This window comes from Pleurodeles waltl, chromosome 11 (genome assembly GCF_031143425.1).
Source record: "Pleurodeles waltl isolate 20211129_DDA chromosome 11, aPleWal1.hap1.20221129, whole genome shotgun sequence".
Taxonomy (NCBI): domain Eukaryota; kingdom Metazoa; phylum Chordata; class Amphibia; order Caudata; family Salamandridae; genus Pleurodeles; species Pleurodeles waltl.
Window position 1 is genome coordinate 70,207,071 of NC_090450.1, and position 24,939 is coordinate 70,232,009.

At 43.4% G+C, this 24,939-nt stretch overlaps 1 protein-coding gene across 3 annotated transcripts in view; it reads right to left on the reverse strand.

Annotated features, from left to right (window-relative positions):
• Window positions 1–17,442, reverse strand: part of PEX5L (peroxisomal biogenesis factor 5 like) — a 746,879-nt gene extending 729,437 nt beyond the window's left edge. The window contains exon 1 of one of the 3 annotated variants that reach the window (XM_069213089.1): window positions 16,982–17,442. Coding sequence is in view for 2 of the 3 variants with exons in the window: in XM_069213088.1 (XP_069069189.1) it covers window positions 16,982–17,002 (21 nt within the window). In the remaining variant the exon portion in view is untranslated. The remainder of the gene's footprint in view (window positions 1–16,981) is intronic. The other 2 variants (XM_069213088.1, XM_069213087.1) reach the window with 2 other exon arrangements.
• Window positions 17,443–24,939: the final 7,497 nt, after the last annotated feature.

Consider the following 24,939-nt stretch of genomic DNA (forward strand, 5'->3'; position numbering starts at 1 on the left):
TTCTAATCAAACAACTACCACTGTCAAGGATGTTAAAATACAGCTTCCTCTGATCTACAACTTTACATGATGCCAGTCAGGTTATAATGAGGCCACAGATCATGCTTTAAAAGGACACTTCCTGTGCTTTATTTAAATGACCCTGTCTGAACAGGTGGTCAGGTCCGCGGAGCCGATGTTACTCGGTAGTAGGTGTCCTGTCTATCTCATTCTGAGAAGTAACGCTAATGCAGGATAAACGCCCTTGGCAGGGGGCAATGGTGGCTCAACCGCTAAATTGGAGTCACTCCCACTGCATGCAGCAAAAGGAAAAATAAAATCATGATAACGCTATGTTATTATAATTTTATTTTTCCTGGGTGTGATGGGGCTGGGCCGGAGGGGGCCAGAGGAGGGCTGGAGGGGGAGTTTTATGAGCACAATAAGTGAGCATGTCTGTTTGGCCGGCCGGACGTGTTTTATGGATTACTAGTGATTAATTGGGACGACATTAGTACCAGTTAAATTTTTATTGTTTTGATTAATGTGCAAGGTAACTGTTCTTGAGCCGCCCTGCTCACACATAGTGTAAGATAGAAAAAGCTATGCCCAATGTCGTGGCAAATGCTTATTGCAATATCTACAAAATCAATAAAGGGCAACACTAAAGCCAACTACAATGTACTGACGACCTTATTTGTACAGAAAAAATGCAAAATCTCTGACAGCACAGAGCACCAGAGATCATGAGAACTGCAGCCCCAGTATCTTCTTCACTTCACTTTCTGCATACCAGATGAAACTGAGCGAAGGTATCAAGGAAGCTCCATGTGAAAACGTAGTTTTAAAAACAGGCTGCAAAAAGACACAGGCTCAAACCTATCAACTACCAAAATATTGAACCTACTTAAACATCTGACTACAAAAATTCTATCTATTCAAACTACCCGACTTTCAGTATGTTGAAGGACTGGGTCAATTTACTATTCTAGCTCCAGTCCTGGTAAATTAGGGGGCAAGGGTTTCAGAGTGCATTTTGATGCATATCACAGTTGTTGTTAGGAGATATTTAGATATGGCGGTTATTTTGTGAGTCTGTCTTTCTGCATTCATACTTTGGCAGCCTTAACATAGAATATACCATTGCAACTTGTTAGCCAGAATAATTTAAGAATGACTGGATCCAATCTAGGGCAGTGTGTCCAACCCCTAGCACAAGTCTGAGATGACAAGTTGTAGTCTGGGAACTTTAATTTTACTGGCTGTGCAGAGACCCAGTTGAATTAGTACTGCTGAGGGATCTTCAGAAACACATTTGAGCATATAAGCCTTTCTCATGAACAATGTCAATCCTAGATGAGAAAGAAATAGAGACAGTAGAACTAAAAACCACAGCATGAATGCATAAGGGTTCGTGTTACTTCATCATGAAAGTATAGTAATGCAATACATGCACTTTTTATGCAAAAAATGATTATGCTCCAGGATAAAATGTAACTTAATATTATTATCCATATTTTTCATTTTGCACAGCTAAGATCTCTAGCAAAGAAGCATCTTGAAAAATGATAGCGATACAGCTCTTCAAATTTTAATAACTGTTTCTAAAATTAGTACAGGATTGTGAAAAGCAAAGCCTGAAATTTGAGGTGCTGCTTCAGGGAAAATCTGCAAAATTATCCCATGATTCATGAGCGTGATGAACAGAAGAATAAAGAAACGGCGGACTGTTACAATATTTAATCTAGTTAAAATTAGACACAATCAGTCTTTGTAGGCACGTTTGCAAGCAACTTTATAAATCATATCATGCCCATAATATGTACTCTTCGAGAGAAGTATATGTAACACTATCGGACCAAGAGAATGGAATCATATGACCATTGTATACAACTGGTCATAGTCTACCAACTTAAATGATATATGTTGGCTTCAAAGGTCTCTTACCCCAGCGCACTCACATACTGAGATCCAGAGACAACAGCTCTTCAATTCTCTTGCTCTTCTCCTTTTACACCAATGGTTTTTGTTAAAATTGACATCCCTGGCCTTGTATTCTCACGCATTTTTGCCTTCTCTCTCTTACTTAGCTGAACTCATTTTTGCTAGCACTAGGAATCAGCACTTAACCCCTGCTAAACAGGCATTAGAACTCTGTGCACTTTAACCAGTGCTAAAGCAATTGCACTCTCTCCTGAAAACATGGTGCATTTGGCATACAGTCAACTTACTTGCAAGTCCCTATTAAATGGTTATACCTGTACCCACCACCTCTAAATTAAATGCTATTAGTGGGCAGCACCCACTGTAAAACATGTTTTAAGCCTGCCACTGCAGCCTGTAGTGTAGTTATAAACTGCCATTTAAACCAAGCAAAATAAACCTTCTGCCAGGCTGAAACCTTTCTTTTCAATACTTGTAACTCATCCCAAAGTTAGACTCTAAAAGCTCATAGGGCAGGATGCTTGGTAGTTCAAAACTAGGACATGTGTGTATAAGTTTTTTTCATGTCCTTACAGTGAAAAGCTCCTAAACTTGAGTTTCACTGTTGAAGGCTATCTTTTCCATAGACTAATACTGGTTTACCTTATTACATTTGAAAAGCAGATAGAGAAATGATGTTTACATTCAAATGGATAGTAATTTTAAATCCTCTTTAATGGTGAAATTGGTATTTTTCTGCTTAAACCAAATGTGCCTTTCTGCCAATTTCCTGAGTCACATGACTGTGAATGGCTCCACTCTTGTGGGTTGTGTGTGATGTTCCAGACAGTGAGACAAAGGAAGGCTAGGTGTGAGAGGAGAGGGGCTTCTTGGCAGAATAGCTGGGAATGAGATTTACCATGCCCAGGATAAATTTCAAAGGGCCCTGCCTGCAGCACACACAAAGGAACCTGGCACCCGGCCTGCCTTTGCCATTGTCACCCTAGACAGTTTGGAGAAAGGACAAGGGGAAGGGGGAGAACCGACCAGAACCGGTTTTGGGGGTAGGCCAAGCATTTCCCCCACATGAAGGTTATCATCAGTTATAAAAGTGGGACTTTCAGAAACTCTCATTGGAACACTCCTGGACCTTTGGAAGTCAGAAGGACTGCCCTGTTAACTGAAGAAGAGGGACTGCCGCACTGACTGAAGAAGGATTGGACATGCTTGTCTTTAACCCAGGCTACCCAGAGTGACTCCAAGGGTCAGTTGGATGCCCTTCTGTGTGAGCTACAGGAAAACACCCCAGCTTCCAGAGGCTTCCCTGCAACTGTGCAGCTGACCTGCACCTACAGGACCAGCCTGGACCTGTGCGAGCCCTGCAGCTCACCTCCGCTGGAGCGAGTCCTGCTCGCAAAGAGGTGCCTCCCAGGTCCTGGACCTTTGGCTTCCAACAATGAGAACTCCTCCTGAAAAAAAGGTGAAGTTACAGTTTGGGCTCCTCGTGACCTTGACGTGACCTCTTTGCACTAAGAATTAATTACCCACACTGATCACTGATGCAAAACACCAGTGGGATCTGCTCTTATCACCAATAGTGATCATCCACGATGAATGTCAATGCAAGACCTGCACTTTGCGCCAATCTATCCACTCCTTGTTTCATGAACTCCTCCTCCTTGCAACTCCTGCCAACGTGAACACCACCCTTCACTTTTCAGTGGGACTAACTTGGTACCTGTATATGAACCCTGCTCCATTGCAGTTGGCCTTAACTTGTGACTTTCCCCTGGTTAAATGCGATCAGGTAACCACCAAAGGTACTTTGTGCGTTTTGGTGGTATTTTTACCTAAAACTTTAACATGTTATATCTACGGGTCTAGTAACAGGATTTTTGTAACTTTGGAGTTGTTTTATTACTTAAATTTTACTACATTTTTCTAAATTGGCTTTGGGTTTTTCCTGTTTTGTGTTTTTATTTTATTACTGTTTGTGTGCCTCATAAACACTTTACACATTGCCTATAAATTAAGCCTGAATGCTTTTGCCGTGATACCAAAGGGATAAGCACAAATTAATTTAGTGACTTTTGTGGTTCACCCTGATAAGGTTTATGTTTATTATTTGAGTGAAGCTTCCACTAACCTGAACTAATAACCCAATTTCTAAAAGTTTTTATTGAAGGAATCCTTTATAGAATATCCTGAGAGTGCATTTGATAAGAAAGCCCTCCTTGAAAAAATCTGACTCATTTTATTTTAAAAAGTGTTTTTTTTTACATTGTTGGCATCAGGGAGTGGTAGGGTTGCTTGTCATATTACCGTCCCTCAAAATACCCACATAAACATATACCATAACCATGATATCAAAGCCTGCACATCATCAAGGCAAGTGTAGATTTAGTGTCACAATATATGTGTAGATCCAAATTTGTGTATAAACAGATTTTATTTGGTTTAGTACACATACATGGCCAGGTGGCCCATATCAAGTAATGAGCTTTGGACCTCAAGTGTGTGAGGGAATAAAACACATATAACAAAAGAAAAAAAAGAACAAGCAACCTGCACAGACCCATCAGCCCACTACCCGCTGAACCCCACTAATAATCTGCACCTCTGTCAGTGATTAATTCCTTGTAGTTGGGGTCCCACCCATCCTCCAAACTATATCCCTGGAGGTTCTCAACAGATCTGCTACTAGAGGATAGAAAGTTGTACTAAATAAAACAAAGGCCTCATGGAGCCCAAGGGGATTGGAATCGACTCTCTCTCCGCGAGGCCTTTGTTCACAGCAACTTCTATGAACAAAAACATTGGAATGTTGACACTCTGTGCTTCTGCTGGCCATTAGAAGCCCGGAGCGCTCCCTTGATTTCAATGGAACTCCCAACATTCCATTGTTCTAATAAGTAATAAAAATATTTCGTGAGTTGGACACAACTATTCACAGAAAACATAATGAATTGGTCTGTAATTTTCATACTGTACACTGAAGAAAGCAAAGGAATCTGAGAAGACTACTTTGCCAATAGATGTTGGAACTGTCATAGATTTACACAAAACTCTACCAGGTTTGATATATCTGCAGTGAAACTAACACACACTATAATCCATCAAATCTTTAGGCAAACAATATTAATTTCCACCAGAGTTATAGTTAGGATTCCTAATTCAATGTATCTTCAAATCAAGCCATATAGTCAGGTAAAATTACACATGTGAGGCATTTCTGGAGATCAGATTGGATTTGATTTTTGGTGGCCTAGAAAACTCAGCTCTAACATATCTCACTCAAGACACTCGCTGACATAAAGTGATGTCGTGATCCACGAGTGGACTCCAAATTAAAAGTATTATGGGGCAGCTCTGCCACGGGAACTGTCATCTAAACAAGTTTTCGGGGCAGAGATGGAAACAACAAGCCATTATTCATCACAACTCAAACAAGTCTGGTTGGAATAAGAGGCAGAGATATTACTGTCCATGGAGGAGTGTGGTACAAGTCTATGACAATGCCAACAGATGTTCCCATCATTTGGCAACATCAGGAATGGTTTAGCAATGGACCATATCACTACGACAAAACACAAATTGGAAAAGCCAATAGGTTTTACCTTGGCATAACTGCGTTTTTTTAAATGTTGTTTTATTTTATTTTTGCAATCATATAACGCGGGCGTTACACAAGAGTAATAAAATGTAAAAACATCAGTGGAAAGGTGGCATGCACACGTTTGCAAAAGAAAATGTAAAGAAAAAGGTCCCCTTCACAACTATAAATAAGAACAATGCATGAAATGATAGGAGAATTGAAAGCAGAGATTGGATGACAACCCCTGGCACTGAAGTGAAGCACTTTTTAAGTCGCTGTGCACACGTGCACAAGCAAAATTCCATTTTCTCACCCTGAAAACAGGCAATGTCTGAAGTAGGCTGAGCATTGCCTCATGCTGTACACTGTAGTGTAGAGAACCAAAATGGGATTGAAGCTTTACCAGATAGTGGATGAAGTAGACTGATTGACAGCCACTTTGTATACATATACCTATGTACTATTAATATTTTGGTAAACATGAGGCATGGGAGACCTCCTCTTCCCAGACCTAATAAGCACCTCGATAATGAGTTGATTACTTTAGATGACATGTAAACAAAAGGTCATGTTGTAACAATGCATACACTCGCCATGGGCCTGTCTCTCTATTCCTACAAACAACCACACATCAATTTAGAACAAAGACTGAATGAGAGAATAAAAGCGAGTTTGTGAAAGAGAAATTTTGAACAACAGAATGCAGTGCAGTGATAGGCTGTAGGCACTTCCGAGGGAGGGGAAAGCATGTTTAAATTAGTAAAAATGAATGATGGCTGGGGAGAGGAAGGGCTGCTAACTAGTAGGCGAAATGCTCAGATAGCACAATAAAAGAGAGACAACTAAGGGGAAGAGAGGAAGCCATAAAGAAAAAAGGTAACTAAGTTGAGATGGTCAAATCAGAAGTGAGACAGGAGAAAGAGGCAGAACCCATATATCTTTGGGAAGTCGAGTAGAGGTCGATGGGCTGAGGAAACAGACAGGAGCAACCATCTTGACAGTCCCTGGGATGCAGATGAATGACCTAGTGCGTCTGCCAAGGTGTGATCTAATGCCTTGTCAGGCGGGTTTCTTGTCTGAGGGTTGTGATAAAATACATATAGTTGCAACCTTCTCCATAAACATCTCCTCGACCAATAGCAGCAGGAATCCCTGCTTTACAGTTAAACTCACCTGTCGTGTTCAGTACCGGGGAATATCTGAGAATTTACTAATCTATCTAGAGAGGAGACTTCTAGAAACGTTGACTTTTATGTTATTTGATTGTATGTCAGTAATCATGTCTTTTGATCAATAGTCTATAAATTGCAAGTTAATAATTTGTGGTTTTCTTTTTGTTCTAATAATTGCTCGTAGACCATAACATCACGTGCCGTCCCACAAAAATTCTATGTGGTGATATGATATTAAAACACTGTTAATATGCACATACTCCAGGAACGAAGGGTTTGAAATGGAGTGGGGGCAGTGCTTAATTTGAGTTGGTAATTGCGGGTGAGGCCTACCGGCACCCATTTTTATGGGTGAGCACAAAGTGCTCCGTCCATTCTGTAATCTCTCTTTGGGCTTCAAACTACGCCCATGCCACGTCAGTCACTTACATTGGTTCGTGGCCTTGCCTTTTAAAATCCGCTTGCTTTCATTTGTGAAAGGCATGCATACGTCATGTCTTTTCCGGTGTTTAGCCCACCTACACAGCACCGGTAAAGTACCAAAAACATACGAGGCTCGATGTTTTCAGCCTGGAGTCTGGACTACTTTATCTGTTTATTTTCCACGCAGCGCGATCGTGCTGCATTGTACATAGCGCGATCGTGCTGCGTTTTTTTTTTTTGCTTTTCAACGCTAATAGCTCTAGCTCGAACAAATGCGAGACCCGTTGGATTGAAAATGATTGTTAGGGAATGCAACTTACTTTTCTGCATCGTGAGAGAGAAAAACACAAACCAGAAAGACAGAAGTAGAGAAAGAATGAAAAACCGTCGCAAAAGCAAAAGCAGGAACTTGCAAGTGTGTGACAAAGGGGCAGGGAGCGTCTGGTAGGGGATTAAAGAGGCATGAGAAGGATTCAAGGCTATGCAGTCTTGGTATTCGGCACGCTGGCATTTATTAGCTCCAGCCGCGGGCTTCTGAGCAGAGCTTTGAGACCCGGCACACGTTATTGTACAAATTAAGAACTGGGTGGGGGGGCGGGGCTTTACATAGGATGCGTGGCAAACGACAGTGCATGTCTCTCTTGAATCTACTTAGGCCACACAGTAGTAACTGGTGCAAAACCAACCACAGCAAATAACATTTGTGATGGGAACCGTGGAGTTTTTGCACATGATTTCTACCTTTGGGCAAAGACATGGGGAAAAACATGCATAAGCAGCATTTGTGCTTACTTCACGTGCATTACCGCTACAGCACTCGTTTACACGGGAAATTACCAGCAGGTAAAAATCGGTGGCACTTGTATGTGCAAACACCAAAACCAGCACAATTACCTGTGCACACTACATGCGTGTAATGCACACAAACCATGCTAGCGCCTGTTTGGTGCTTGTTATTCCCACTCAGGGTAATAACAGGGCAAACTCAACAAGAGAGCACCTGGGGCCGTATCACAGATACATTGCATTTTCCTTGTTTGCGCCAGGTGCACCTTTTAAAGGGTGCGCCCTGTGCAAACAAGGAAAATGTGCTATATGTGGATGAATGTGCTGCCCCCCCCCCCCACGATAACTGCAAATTCACGCTGCCCTGGGGACAGCGCATTCATGTGAAAAACAGAGCAGCTGCTTTGAAATTGCTCAGTATTTTACTTTTAGGGGGGAATAGAGATTCCATTGCAGGACTGCACCCGCCCGGCAAGGGGATGTCTGGGGGACCATGGGACCCTCTTTCCCCCCTCCAAAGGGCTGACATCAGAGGGTGCACTGACAGTGTGCCACCTTTTATGTGGCGCGCTCTCAGTGCGTTTTCTGACTGCTTCTGCGCTTGCATGTATGATACAGCATGGTACAGAGGCAAAGGGATACTCTCATTTGCATGGGGCCACAACCACATACAAAAGAGGGAACGCCCACTGATGATAACACTGGCGCTTTATGTGCAGAAGCGCCATAAGTATTAAAGAAGGGGAGGCACAAGTGTCTGGAGACCCTTCTGTAATACCAAAGTGCCTCAGGGGCGTGCTATGCGTGCCCAAACGCCCACTGGGCAGTGGGACACTTCTAATACCGCCCCAGGTAGGAAGTAACTAGGACAAGAATGAGCACAATATACATTCAGCTCCTAATTTGGCACGTGAGCTAAACTTTTGCACACATTTAACTACAAGTGCCCGGTTCCAGCTAAGTGCAACTGCATTCACTACATTTTGCACACCAATGCTGCAGCAGACATTGTCAGAGGTGAACGTGCACTATGGTGAAGGGCAGATATTTAGTATTTATACACAGACCTCAAGAAACACGTTATGGGATGCTCTAGTGTAGCTCAGTACAGGTAAAAAATGTTTTAGATATTACTTTGTTTTTCCTCTGTTTGTCATTAGTGTTCCACTTTCTTGCCATCTGGATCACCTTACAATGAATGCCATGATTAATTCATCTGCTATTTACGATGAGGCGCCTGACGGTCATGGTCCTCTGCCTGCACAAACGTGTGTTTTATTCATTATATTTTTCAATTTGCACTTCATTTGTTATAGAGCTGCAAAAATGTTGAAATAGTCCATCTGTTACTTTGCACTTCATTTGTGCACACCAAGAGAACCGAAATGATTCTTTCTCTTCTGTGTGTTCTTTGCTGCATTGCATTATTTGCATTATTATATTTCAGGGAGAGCAACTTAGTGCTTAGGTGATTGTACTACTGAATATTGACTCACAAGGGTTTGTGGAAATCAAAGATTGCACCCACCCTTGAGGAGATCCTCATTCCATGTTAAAGGTCAAATGCTCCCCTGAACACCATGACAAAGCAATGGTAGACAAGGGGATACTATGAGTGTCGGGTATGTGTCAGAGGTCCAGTCCTTATACGCAGTTGTGCCTTTGAAGTGGGAAAACATCAACAAGATGCCTTTGAAGTGCACAGAGTCCCTGCCCTTCCTGCTCTGGTTCCATACATATTACAGAGGAGTACATAGTCATTTGAGTGTGAACAGGACACAGCATATTCAGGTGGGAGGCTGTGTCAAGCTCCTCCCACCCATCCTGCACTGGATAACCCATCAGGACACAAAGTGTGCAGGCATGCACCCAAAACAACGTGCATTTGGCCAGTGGTACAGGGTGCTGTGAATGTAATATGGTGCTTCACACTGCACATGGGTTGGCACTAAGGAAATCTCACTGCCCCTGCCAGGGAGACAGAAAACCCTTGGTTTCTGACAGATTGGGACCAATAGGTCTGGCACTTCCCACTCTTACTCCTTTCGTAGTTTGAACATAGAGAGCGGGACATACCGTTCTGAGCTCGATTAGCCTGTTCACTTCACTTCTTTACTGGAATTTAACTGACTTACATTGATGGACTGGCTGTGCTTCCCACATAGCGTAAATCCTTCCTTGCTTATTCTACATAAATGCACACTTTATAGAGTTATAATCCTATAAAGGATTTAAGACAATGTTACTATTTTTCAGGAAATTATTCTTGACTGTCTATTATTCTTGACTATTATAATCCAGGACGCGCTATATTATTTGATCACGATTCGTGCTCCCTTGATTCTCTTCTCACTTCATTTTTTGCAAACATGAAATCCACTCTCTTGTTGATTTCACGTCACTCAAATATAACCCCGCCCACTGGAAAAACATCCAAGCCAAATGGCATCATTGTGGAGTTTGCTACTACAGGAAATACTGTGCAAAATAAATGCACAATTAGCACTAAATTGATAATAAAAACCCTTGCATTTAGCGAAGAGTAACTTTCTAATGGAAGAGGCTCTGATCTATTAGCTTTCACAGTTGCAATGGTAGGTACATCTTTTCGAGCACACGGAGAATCTGAAAACTACCTAAGGTATAGGTACAAGAAGGTGAATTATGTCATATTATTTTTTTTTGCAAAGGAGTGATAAATACTTTTAAGAGATGCAGCATTATGTAATCAATAAAAGGTAAGCTACTTCATCCAAACAACGTGAGGACTTTAGACGTTCCAAGGTATACATCCTTATTAAATCTGTCTTCATGGTGACTATACCTGTCATCCTGTAATATCAAGAGTATTAACTAGTCAATGCCAAGAAATATGTGCTTTATCACACTTTGGGCCAGATGTAGGAGAAAGGGAAATTGTGACTCGCAAATTGCAACTCACAATTTGCTATGCAGGACGGTGTCTCAGACACCTTCTGCGACTCGCAATGGGGTCGCAAAGACCCACCTCATTAATATTAATGAGGTGGGTCGCAGTTTGCGACCCCATTGCGAGTATGGGCACTCACGGGGATGGTGGCCTGCCGGAGACAGCAGACCACCATGTCCGTGACTGCTTTTTAATAAAGCAGTTTTTTTTTCTATCTGCAGCCCGTTTTCCTTAAAGGAAAACGAACTGCACTTAAAAAAAAAAAAACGAAACCTTTTGTTTCGGTATTTTTCAGATCAGGCAGTGGTCCATAGGACCACTACCTGCTCTGAAAAATTGTTTTTGTGATCATTCACAAAGGGGAAGGGGTCCCATGGGGACCCCTTTCCGTTTGCGAATGAGTTACCATCCACTCCAAGTGGATGGTAACTGCAAGTTAATTTGCGACCGCTTTCGCGGTCGCAAATGAACTTGCATAGCGTTGCGAGTCGCAAATAGGAAGGGAACACCCTTTCCTATTTGCGAGTCGGAAACGCATTTTGCGAGTCGGATCCGACTCGCAAAATGCATTTCTGCATCGCGGAGAGGCTTTTGTGCCTCGCAAACGGCGTTTTTCGCCGTTCGCGAGTCGCAAAACCCTTCCTACATCCGGCCCTTTGTCCTGTACTGCCCCTCAGGTCCTCTTGGCATAAACAAATCCCCTTTGAGTTTCAGTTAGTGTTTTGGAATGATTTCCCTGTGGGTTTATATTTACAAAGTGCCACACGCTTCTTAGATATATGCAAGTGCTTGCAAAAGTAGACCTGAGTATTGATACTAGGTTGTTTCAACACTGTAGAACTGGACTCAAGGGTAGAAGCATGGGCTGGCTGTGAGGAGGAGAGGGAGAGACAGAAGAGGTGGAGAAAACAGACTTTTCTCAAAACCTAATGTAGAATCCCAGATTATCCAGAGTAAGGGATGTCATTAGGCAAAAGATAAAGGCTGGCACTCATTCAAGGCCTTAAAAGTGATGTGGAGTGCAAGTTATTATTAATATAGAACAGTTTACACTCTCCAACAGGATCACTTAAAGGAAGCACCACCATCTCCTTAGTTGTTTGTGTTTTAAAACTCGATTCCGTGCAATACCCTCCCAAGATGTGCTAGTCCCACTTTTCTCTAACGTTCTTCCAATAAGATTAAAAATGACAAGCAACAATGTAGGCTTTAGGTAGGACTGGCAAACCATACGTTTCCAGAATCTGGTGTCGGTCTACCGATCATAATTTTGGACAGGTGGTCCCACTAGCACAGGGTAAATCAGGTTTGGAAGGAGTATTTCTGCTTTGATAGTATCCCGCTCTTTGACAAAGCTTGGTTGACTTGTGTGATGTGATAGAAATCACCTGACTGCTGTAATATTTTGCCTATTGGGGTCCTCTGGGTGTCAGTGCTACTTTGCAGCTCCTGAGAACATTAATGACAAGGAAACCCAATGCATCCAATGGAATCAATCATCATGCACTCGCACCTAGGGTGTAACATTCTCTCAGAATGATTTACAGTGCACTATTGAACATAGAACTGCCTGTAAGACACTTTAGTTCTCTCCAACAAAAATTAATAACTCTTTGAATAGGACCTGAAGGTCCCTTTCTTAGAACCACTGGTAGTACATTTGTTGGCTGGGTGTCTGGCTTTGGTAGGGGAAGCAGTGGATTGGCTAAACCTGAAACCTTTACTTTTTTTGTGCCTTGTAGATTAAACAGAGAGATTGAATGTTGGAGTACTACCAGAATACTGAGTTTTAATACTGTAGTACAAAATATCTCATCCAGAATATTGACCACCAAAATATCGTGAAAGAAGCTATATACAGACAAGTATAGGTTTACAAAACTGAACTCCACATATATGTACCTATGTGAAATAAATAGTTTCAAGGTACATGTATGTGAAGTTAAGAACAATAAATCTAGGTTTACCTAGGTATGCTTCTCTTAAGAATATTTTGGAAGACAATTTGCTGTCTATGTCTTTTTGCAGCATAGGTTTGTGCTTTGTATTCTGGCATATAACCTTCATGCTATGTATGGCTCTGGTATAGAGCCACTATCATGTAAATCAATTTCTGAATCTCATAATCCACTGCTATGACACAGCAGCAGTTGATATCAAAACTCTTTATCTAGTGTTATAGTATTATAAAGGCCTTCCAGGCCAGGTGACGGGGCTTTTTGAGAGCCTGTTAGCACAGCTCTGCTCATCTGCTTTGAATGGAAGCAAGAAGCACAGCTGGTGGAGGGGAAGGAAGGTGAGGCGGGTGGTGTGGTTGGTTAAGGGTGGCAGGTAAGGTATTTTATTTTCCCATTTGGGCCAGGGAGGAGACACCATTTAATGTATAGCTCCACCATTAACGCTCTGCTCAGTTAAAAGCACAACTTAATGTGGACCAAGGCTTCAGAGGGGTATGTGGGCAACCCCCAATAATTGATTATATTCAGTTAAAAAGCAGGGGCAGTTTATTTTGAAGGACGATACAAGACATAAAATTAGGGATATGGGCAAAAAGTAAATTACGGATATGTTTTTCAACGTGTAGGCAATGAGATGAACTTCGCTCTCATTGTCTATTTAATGTCACTAAGAACCCCTTGGTGAAAAACATCCAGATAATTCACTGTTACTCGCATATAATTCTATATGTTGAATCACGGATTAAGAAGAAGCCATGGGACAGCTATCATAAATGAGGGGATGTGACCAGCGAATCTTGGCCTGTAATGTATGTAATTTCTGACTGATAGAAATATAGTGTGGACTGTGTTTGATACAAACAGAGTTGCAACCTGACCGGTTTTCTGCCGGCACCACCGTTTTTTTATGTCCCGGCTAGTACACAAAAGAGCAGAATCACCTAAAGCCGCAATTTGCAGCCTTTATCTATACATACTTCAAACAGCAAATCACTTTTAAATGTGTTCTACAGTTCCGATAATGACTCGACTGATAATTGAAATAAATGGAGAAAAGTCATGTTGCAAATCAATACACACGATTTTTCCCTATTTAGTATCATGTTAGTGTCTTTGCAGACTGTTAAAACAATAACAAATAGGCAGTAATTTTCTCTTGGAAAGGTGACAACCCTAGATACACGGGGTAGATGGAAAGGATTACCTCTTGGTGAGATTTGCACCCAAGAGCCTTCCTTTAGACACTTTTGATTTGCTAAATTATCCACTGTAATGTTAAAGGTTTATTGTGGACAGACATTTGAATGTTATATGCGTTCCTTTATTTTGAAATACCTAGATGTTTTTAACTATTAATGTTAATGCTAAGAACAAAAACTGATTCCCCTTAGATGGCCAAGTTTGATGCTCACCATGGTGTGTGCTCAAGACTACCCATCAATGAAGCACAGAGATGATGTACTCACATGAACAGGTGAATCACACGTTTGCATATATAGATTGCTGATATGTTATTCTGTACTAACATGTTTGTCTGGGAACATTAATGGAAGGTATACATGTGTGTTCCAGAATGAACCTCAAAATTGTGCTTGGATTGTCTTTTTTGTTGATGTGCACTGAGGCACGAGACAGACTATGATCCCACAGGATTTTGCTTCTCGAAAAGTAGATACTTTCAACCATGGGGTGAACAAGCTTCAGTACTTGAGTGATGAATAGTAGTGGTAAAGGAAGGTGCTGAAAACAGTGGGTCAGAGGTCACGTGAAAGTGCCTGTATGTGTAGGTGCGCATGTTCATGAGAACTTGCGTGGTGGTTGTATGTAAATAAGCTGCTGTATGTAAGCGGGGGTTGTATATTTATGTGTGAACAAAGTTTGTGTGTCAGCTTGGGTGCAAGGTTGGGTATACAATTTATAAATATATAGGTTGGCAGTATAGATACGATAGACAGGGACAGACAGATCGATTGACAAGGTTTCATGGATGTATGGGTGGATGTATAATGTGTAGAGGATGGATGCATATACAGACATCCAGATGATTGGACAAGAAGCCAGACTGATAGATAGATAGATAGATAGATAGATAGATAGATAGATAGATAGATAGATAGATAGATAGATAGATAGATAGATAGATAGATAGAAGCACATGCTATGGATAGCATGAAAGCCAAAGTAGTAATTTCGCTAGGAAAGAATTGTTTCGAATTTGGATGTGAAAAGCTACCTTTGTCAATAACCAGCATACATATATCATAACATACATAAAACATAAATCGGAACATTTGTCCAGCCCATTAATGGTTTATTGTACTTAATGTTTGCCCTAAGGAAGTATCCTTACATTGCGTGTGATTTAATTTAATAAAACCTTTCACTATTAGAAGTTTCGGGATGTATAGCTGAGTTAGAAAGGGGAGTTAACTAAGGCAATGTGTGCTCTGTTTTCAGAGACTCACGGATGGTGAACTTTGGCACTTTGCACCCAGTACTTAATTTAGTAAATGTTGAAGTGGTAAGGGCAGGGATGTGCCTGGTGCTGCCAATCACCACACCTCGTTCCTCCCGGCACAGAGAGAAGCATCAGTTCTAGATGATGCGTCGAAGGCACAAGTGATAGCATTTACTCCGCATTACCGGAGAAGCAGGCCTCGTGCCACTGTGCAGCGGCGACAAAGATATCTTCTAACATAAAAGAAGGAAGACTGGGCCTCAGTAGATTGCTGCTTTCTGGCTATTCACAAAATAGGAGTGCAAATTTATCACAAAAGTGTAATTTACACTCGAATATTGAAAACAGTCAAAATGTAGTATACTTACTCAAAACTGTAAATTACTCAAAAGTGCATGTTGCTCGAAAGTGTATTACCACCAGGTCCTTCATTTTCGTGGAGATATCCGAGTTACACTTTTGTAGCAAATTTACACTCGAATTTTGTGTATAGCTAAAAAGTATTAAACTTATTCAAAAGTGTAAATTCCTCAAAAGTGCAAGATACCCTTATGAATCAAGCCACTGTGTGTAGGTATTTCCCATCAAGGCATAATAATCACTTCCGGTGCAAAGAGGGAGACGGTTAAAGAACACAGTAGACAATGTATTTCATTTAATGTTTCACTATACAGCCAGCCTGCCGGAAAGTCCAATCCATTTACTGTGTTTGCACGTTGGAAGATTGGATCACATGGTGATGCCCATGTCATGCAGAACGACTTTGGGCAAACTTTGAAGTGCGCATCGAGTCCGTTACTTCTCCCGTACGGAGTGCTATAAGGGGCGCCAAGAAGGCAGCCAGTGATGACAGATTCAGTATAACACCATTCAAAACCCAGAATGCGTCTGCACCGCCTCTTCACCGTGCCCTGCCACCCACAGCGCAGAGGCGGCTGGAGTTTCCACGGGCACCCGGTGCCAAGGAGGCTGGGGCCGAGGTGACGCGGTCCGGGAAGAGGCTGCGCTTCGCCCAGGGGCCGAACCTGCGCCGCCGAGTCCGCAATCGATAACCTCGTGAGACAGGAGTCCTGTTTTATTTCTGTAATTCACGTGTGCGCTTTTAATAGCCTTTGAACACCCGCCCAGTCTGCAGTGGTGAATACCAGGAAGGTAGTGCAGGGCGCAGAATATTACTCGGCTGCAAAAAAAAAAACTTCAGCAAATCACTGTCCTCTAACAAACGCACCCATCGTTCTGAATAGGAAAAAAATCAACAGAGACCGAAAGCTCCTGGTGGGCCCGGGAGGCGCGCAATACATTTGTCCTTCAGCTGACATACAGGCAGAGTTAGGGGTGGCCACCTATGTGCACAGCGGTTGCTCACAGGGGCAGATCCGGAGATTACCAATTAACCACCAAAACCAATGGGTGATGGAGTTTAAATACAGCAGTCACCTCGGGATTCCCCTTGACCTTGCCCGCGACTATTGTCTTACCCATTCACCTTTTACCTTTAACCTCAAGCAGAGGGCTGCTCATGACCCTTCCTTCACCAGGCCATGCTCTAATACAATTATAATGTCCCCTGAGCACAGATCAAACGCATTAAAGACGCCCGAAAGTTTTAAAAAGCACATTAGCGGAGAAGCTGAACTTCCTTTGGACGAGATGTCCATTGAAGCTAGAACCGTAAAGCACAACATGCCCTGCTGTTTTTGACACACGGGTGAGGGTCGCGGGGCAGCCTGGCAGGGGCAGTACAGGGCTCTGCCTTACCTGGATGTGTCCCTGGTACATCCTGCTCTGCAGGGTGGGCAGGCTGCTGCTGATGCTGCTGGGATGCCCTCTTCCCACTCTCCCGAGAGGGCAGGGATGCTCTTCTGGTCACTTGGCTGAGTGTGAACCGGGTCTCAGGTGGAGGGAGGCGGCTGCCTGGGTAGGATGGATGCGCCTGAGGGAGTCCTGCTGCTGGATGCAGGTTGCCCTGCTGCTGTGGCTTGTTCTGCCGCTTGGACGTGCCCGGGGCTGCTGTCCGCCCTCGCTGGTGCTGAACTTGGCGCAGCCTTCCTCGGCCGGAACGGGGGCGGTGGCGGGGCTCCCTGGGACTCCGGCACCCTGACGCCGCTCCTGACCCCGCTCTCCGCTTCGCCGGCTAACTCTTGCCCGGGCTTTGCTTGGCTCCTTCATTTCTTTCGGTCTGAAGGAGGCTCCTCCCTGGCCGCGCCTCCCCTGCCTGTGCGCGCCCCCGACAGGACTGCCAGAGCTATGGCTGTAAGGGCGCGCTCCCGCCCAGAGGAAGAAGCGAGGGGAGAAGCGCGCGCACGCTGCCCTTGGTAGCTCGAGGCGCTGAGCTATGCCCAAGGACCAGACGGGATGGAGAAGGGGGACCCCTTTCTATTCACAAGGAAGGGTGGAGCGCGCCCACGCTGCCTTGGGCTCCCTCAGCGCGTGACCGAGCATGTTCCTCTTGTCAAGAGTTTCACATTCACATATCTTGGAAACATCGGATGCTCTTGGGCCTGGGCTCCGTTTCTAGTCACCTAATAGCAATTAACCCCTTCTCGCAAAGCGGCATAATTCCCAAATCCATGTTCACCGACTTTTTATGTGCAGTCAGCCTTGCAGTCTACATTTTACTATACAAATGCAGTTTTTAAAACGATACTGTTTCAACGTGAACATCAAACCCGAGAGGAAAACCTTGTTGGTTGCCTTTACATCTTAAAGTGATTACATGTATAACATCAATTGTAAGTTTTTTATTTGTGTCTTGTGATACCTGTAGTTCAGTTGAGTTCATAAGATGGAAAATCAAAACACACATTCCGCAACTAAATGGGGTAAAGGAGTTGGATAATGTGATCAATTATATTGTTGGGAAGAAGGTTCTGGGATTAAATTAAAGTTCCTGGTACCAGTGACGTTTGGAGAGACTGATTTCAGATTCTGCACAGAGTCAACTGGAATTGTACACTTTAGTGGCATCCCTCAAAGTGATTTTTAGGAGGGGCACAAAAAGGGCAACAGATTAAAGTGGTGGAGCCACCTACAAAATGCAATTATGAAGAACTTGGGCATGTTTATAAAAAATACATAAACATATTACTCAGTGGCGTTCACCACTTGAAGTTATAGATAGGACCAAGTTACCATATGCGTGGATTTTTTGGTTTGCTAATAACTTTAGCTAAGTGTGATGAATAGTCACAAAACCTTCTAAAAACTTTCATCCACCAGGTCCTTCCTTGAAAGTTTTGGGGTGATCTCCAAAGTGGGGGTCAAGAGAAAAGAGAGGACCCAAAAGGCAATTTTTCTAAGGAATTTAGACACTGCAATAGCCAAAATGTCTGAACAGAATTGCACTAAATTTGGCAGAAAACTGTATCTCTAGCCAGAAAGTGTGCTGATGACAACACTTTTGTTTGTAGGCGACCAGGCCAATCCTACAACAAGTCGCAAATGTCGGCCAAACCCTCCCGGCTTACGAGCAGTACCTCAACAAAAACCCAAATAGTAAAAGGTGATTTCTGGCAGCCTTTACGCATAGACTCTAGAATGCGACATCGCAGGGGAGTCGTGGAGGAACAGAGATTACCCTTATCTCACGTTAGCAATACGTGTCTGTTACACACAGGCAATGAAGAAGATGCTTAAAAGCTTTCAATATATTTATTGAAATGACTGCAATCTATGGTAAAATGCATGAGCTGCAATGATTATGATAATGAACAGTCCAAGAAGCATAATTGTGAAGATGAAGGTCGTGAATACAAAGACCCCTACCATCTTGCAATAAACATGTGATGTAAAAACCCTAGCATGAAGAACCTAATCCCTAACTGTTAGAAATGGGGTCTTTGGTTGGCAGTCAGGTTACCCCCTGTCCAAGCAAGGACCCTCACTCTAGTCAGGGTAAAAGAGAATCACCCTCAGCTAACCCCTGCTTATCCTCTTGGTAGCTTGGCACGAGCAGTAGGCTTAACTTCAGAGTGCTAGGTGTAAAGTATTTGTACCAACACACACAGTAACTTAATGAAAACACTACAAAATGACACAACGTAGGTTTAGAAAAATAGAAAGTATTTATCTAAACAAAACAAGACCAAAACAACAAAAATCGACAATACACAAGTCAAGTTCTCAATTAAAAAGCAAAAAGAGTCTTTACGTAGTTTAAAACACACATTAACACTGTTAGCGTGAAAATGTACCTTGGGTGCGTCAAAAATAACCCGTCACGGGCGAGCGTGTGTCAAAAAGGGCTTGCGATGCGTCGATTTCACTCACGAGTGAGACCTTGCGTCGTTTCTCCTTTCGTCGGGTCCGGCGCGTAGTTTCTTCTCTCTGCAGGACAGCGATGTGTCGATCCGGTCAGCACTCTCGGGTCCGGGAAGGCCTTGCATTGTTTTTACACACCCAGTGGTGTTTGTGTCGGAAATCCAGCCACACGATGATCCGAAAACCACGCAGTGCAGGTTGTGATCTCACCAGCCTCCATCAGCGATGGTGCGTGTCGTTTCTCCAGCTGTGTGCGTCGATTCTTTGGTCGCGTTGCAGGTGAGCATCGATTTTCAGCCGCGAAACCGTCAGTGCGTCTATTTTTCAGCCGCAGATCGGAGCCGCGTCGATCTTTCCCCCGCACGTCGTTCTGTGCGTGGATTTCTTCCTCTTAGACTGTCAGCTTCTCCTTACAGGGTCCCAGGAACTGGATGGGCACCACAGGGAAGAGTAGGAGTCTCTCCAGAGACTCCAGGTGCTGGCAGAGAGAAGTCTTTGCTGTCCCTGAGACTTTAAACAACAGGAGGCAAGCTCTAAATCAAGCCCTTGGAGATCTTCACAAGATGGAAGGCGCACAAAGTCCAGTCTTTGCCCTCTTACTCTGGCAGAAGCTGCAACTGCAGGATAGCTCCACAAAGCACAGTCACAGACAGGGCAGCTCTTTTTTCTCAGCTCTTCTCCAGGCAGAGGTTCCTCTTGTTTCCAGAAGTGTTCTAAAGTCTGTGTTTAGGGGTGCCCTTCTTATACCCATTTCTCCTTTGAAGTAGGCCTACTTCAAAGCAAAGTCTCTCTTGAATGCGAAATCCTGCCTTGCCCAGGCCAGGCCCCAGACACTCACCAGGGGGTTGGAGACTGCATTGTGTGAGGGCAGGCACAGCTCTTTCAGGTGTGAGAGACCACTCCTCCCCTCCCAGCAAAGATGGCTCATCAGGAAATGCAGACTATACCCCAGCTCCCTTTGTGTCACTGTCTAGTGTGCGGTGCAACCAGCCCAACTGTCAAACTGACCCAGACAGGTAATCCACAAACAGGCAGAGTCACAGAAATGGTATAAGCAAGAATATGCTCACTTTCTAAAAGTGGCATTTTCAAACACACAATTTTAAAATCAACTTCACCAAAAGATGTATTTTTAAATTGCGAGCTCCGAGACCCCAAACTCCTCATGTCCATCCGCTCCCAAACGGAATCTACACTTTAATCAGATTTAAAGGTAGCCCCCATGTTAACCTATGAGAGGGACAGGCCTTGCAACAGTGAAAAACGAATTTAGTAATATTTCACTGTTAGGACATACAAAACACATTACTATATGTCCTACCTTAACCATACACTGCACCCTGCCCTTGGGGATACCTAGGGCCTACCTTAGGGGTGTCTGACATGTAAGAAAAGGAAAGGCTTAGGCCTGGCAAGTGGGTACAATTGCCAAGTCGAATTTACAGTTAATACTGCACACACAGACACTGCAGTGGCAGGTCGGAGACACGATTATAGAGCTACTTATGTGGGTGGCACAACCAGTGCTTTAGGCCCACTACTGCCATTTGATTTACAGGCCTTGGGCACCTCTAGTGCACAGTAGTAGGGACTTACTAATAAATCAAATATGCCAATCAAGGATACGCCAATTACATACACATTTTGTAAAGGAGCACTTGCACTTTAGCACTGGTTAGCAGTGGTAAAGTGCCCAGAGTAACAAAAACTGCAGAATCAGAGTCCAGCACACATCAACAACCTGGGAAACAGGGGCAAAAAGTTAAGGGAGACCACGCCAAGGATGAGAAGTCTAGCACTAACCTAATGCGAGATAGGTGTGATAAACCTAATCTATTAGTATCAGGTCCGTGATAAGCACCCCAACCCTTGTTACCTCGGAATGAGGTCTCTAGATCAGACTCTGTGGTGACACGAAGGCTGGGTCTGCATCAAGGAGACGTGCAGCATAGATGGCATCGATGTCATCTTGTAGGAATTCCTCTGGTAACGTTATCTGTGTGAGGTGTATTTATAAAGACCATGTAGGACCCCTGACCCAGGTATGTTCCAAAACAATAGATATGGAGGGATACTTGTGGGGGCAATTATGTAAACAATCCCCGACAAGTGTACATTATGTTCCTGTCACCCATAAGTGAGAAGGGGACATGATGTGCCTACCTTTGTACATCACTTGATTATGCTGCTGATAGTGACGCCTTCACTGAGAGGCACCACTGATAACACAAATCAGAACATGTCTCTAACTAAAAACAAAGGCAGCCATCTTAAAAGAAATAATGAAATAAATAGGCTAAGAGAGCAGGCCAAGTAGGTTAAAAGTCACTAGTTGACGGGGGCACAGGCCTGCAAGTCAAAAGGCTAAGCTAAACTTTTGAGTCCCATTAAAACTAAATAGGATCCACTATAATAGTTTAAAAAACCCCACTGCAGTTTCCTTGCCTTCAGCAATTTTCAGGCAACAATAAAAATGTCAAAATAACTTTGGAGATTAATGTTCTGCCTGGAGAGACTTCAGAGTTTTTTCTAGTGGAGGTTTTAAGGCAGTGCAGGGGGTTAATATGCCTGTTGTACCATGCATATCACAAAGTGCATATAACACAAATGGGTCAGTGGGTTACTGCTTTTGTCAGAGAGGTCCTTCTGTTACTTACAGTTTGTATGTTAAAATCCTAAAATAGAACAGTAAGCTGTTAACTGTCATCAAAGAACTGCATGCATTTCTCAAGGTATAGGTTAGAGTGTTATTTTTTTCCCAGTCTTTCATTATCCTAATGTTGCACAAAGGGTTCATTTGGCTATATATCAATTCTTATTACTAAAAAGAACCCCCAACCATGGTGTTACATTTTAAATTCTGAGTTTGTGCTTCTCCAGAATAAGCACTCCTAAACTATACAGACTACCAGTATGGATGACATGCGACTCCCACATCTTTTAGTGCTCTGTCTTCTGTAACATTTCTTATACACTGATTTACACACCTATGATTGACTGTCTCTGTGTAATGTGTGTGTGTGTAAAGAGCTCTGCCACCCTACACTGAAATGCGTGGCACTACAAAATGAATTAAATGCATCTGAGAGAGAGTGGTCAGGGATACTTGAGGGGAACTGTTAAAGGTTGTTAGTGAAGGAGTCCGTGGTGAAGGTGGTCACTGAGTGGTGCCAACAAACATTGTCGCACAGGGTGCTGCCAGCGCTAAGGCCGGCCCTGTGAAAATGTGTAGATGTCTCGATGGTTGGTTTCAAAGGAAGCTCACAGGAGTCCCACATCACACTACTTCTAAAAATAGGGTGATGTGAATGGCCAAGGGGGCTTTTTCCCATTGTCTGTTTTGCTCACACAGAAGCGAGAAGCTCTCATGAGTCTCAAAGGAGCGTGCCCTTTTATTGGCAGGCTACAGCATGTAGAGAAATGTTTCAGCCACCATTACAGTGCCTAAGGACTTGGTCCCCTTGAAATGAAAATGAAAAAAAATGAAGTATAAGGTGTCTGGGTAGGGGTACCATCACCTCATAGGCCTTGTGGGAGAGTCCCAGAGGCCACCCTGGGTCAAATATCTTGTTTTTTACAGTACCAAATTCTCATGGGACTCTTGCAGGAGCAAGCGTGGATGCCTGTGCTTCAGACAGAGTCTAGATGGTGCACAGGGCATTCTGGTTCATGTGAGAGCCCCGCCAGATCTTTTAAAACAAAAAAAGGGGGTGTTGGTGCTTCTGGTCAAAAGGCTGCATATGGGTGGTTGGGTGCCAGGGCTTGGCAACAGGCCAGGCTCTACGGCCAACCCACTCCACATATGACTGAAGGCCATGTTGGTTGACTGCCATGTGAAGCTGGGTGCAGGGCCTGGAATGCAGCCAACCTGATGCTACACACAGTCAAACACTGTGATTGGCGAGGAAGTGGCAACTCACAGGGAGTATGGGCACAGGGAGTGGCCTGGGCCAGTTTCTGCCAACCACCCAAGTTGCACATGACAGTATATGGCCACATGTGGAGGATGGGTGCAGGGCCTGGCAGCAGGCCATGCATGGCCGGGGATAGGCTTAGTTACATATGGTAATGAAATTTACTTTACATTAAAACTACAAATTCACCATAAAAAAGCAAAGGTTAAAGTGATGTTATTGTTAGATATGGTAATACTATCTTACTTTGCTTTATAGAAAACCTTAAAATTCACTGACAAAACCAAATGTTAAGTGATGTTATATTCCAATCAAACTGTCACTTTAAATGTAACATTTTAAACTAAATGTAACATTTTAACTGAAGTGACTGTAACTTACGCTCTCGCCATGCACTGCTAATGATCTCACATAGTACACCACTCATGACATGTTCTATAACATCATTAATAACATCACTGATCGACTCTCCGCTTAGTCTGAGGCATTTGTGGGCAAGTTCGAACTTTCTACCATATGTTGTGGACCTGTCTCATTATCAGACTCTTCTGGGAGAGTGTAACCGGGGTCGTGATAAGGGTTCTCAGGCAGGAAGTCCCCTTAGACCCTAAACTCCTCCTTTTAAATATAAGTGTGAGGAGAGCTGGCAGAAAAACCTGAGGTTGTGGCTCGCAACAGCAGCAATAGTAACTAAGCGCAACATAGCAAGAGCATGGGGGAGCGAGGATGTCTCCCAGAGTTGGAGAGTGAAAGTGCGACCTAGACTGGTGTTGAGGAGTGGAGAGAGTGGTTTATCCGAGTAGGGGTGCCCCAAGAAATGGGACAAGATATGGGGCTGCTGGAGGGCATATAAGAAAGATGACTTGGAGGGAGATGGAACTGGAGGTAGTTAAGAGGCTAGCAGGGACACAGCACCCCCTAGACTCTTCACTGTTCTTATTACCAAAGATGATGCTATATGTTTATTCTATACACTAACCTGTTATTAAAAGCCTCTGCTGGAGAACAGAGAGATGCTATACAAATCACTGTCATTTGTCTATTTTGAGCAACAATTGTTTTGTGAGGACTAATTAAAAGATTTTTTTTTAAATATCTATTTCAGAAATGCCACTTCTAGAAAGTGCTCCTACAGCGCTCTGTGCCTACAGACTGTTTCAAATACATGCCTGGGGTGGGTGATAGCTACACTTTGTGCGTTCCCTCTTTGACAGCCACAAACACAGGAAGGTTAGGTGTGTCTGAGCCCTCATCTGCATTCTGATGGCTCTTCCTAGGCAGGAATGGAGGAGGGGCTGAAACTTACACCTGAATAGGGAGTGTCTGTCCTCACACAAAAGGGCTGATCAGCCCCTACTGACCGGAGTCAGGGCTAAGAAGAAAGGACCTCTGTGCACTACTTCAGAGACTCTTCTTTTAAGTCACCCCTACTTTAAAGGCATTTTTGGGTATAAGTAATGGGACTCTGATCCTACCAAGACAGTACACTACTGGACCTGTGAAGAACTCTGCCAGGAGTAAAGCTTGCTGTGCTACAAGAAG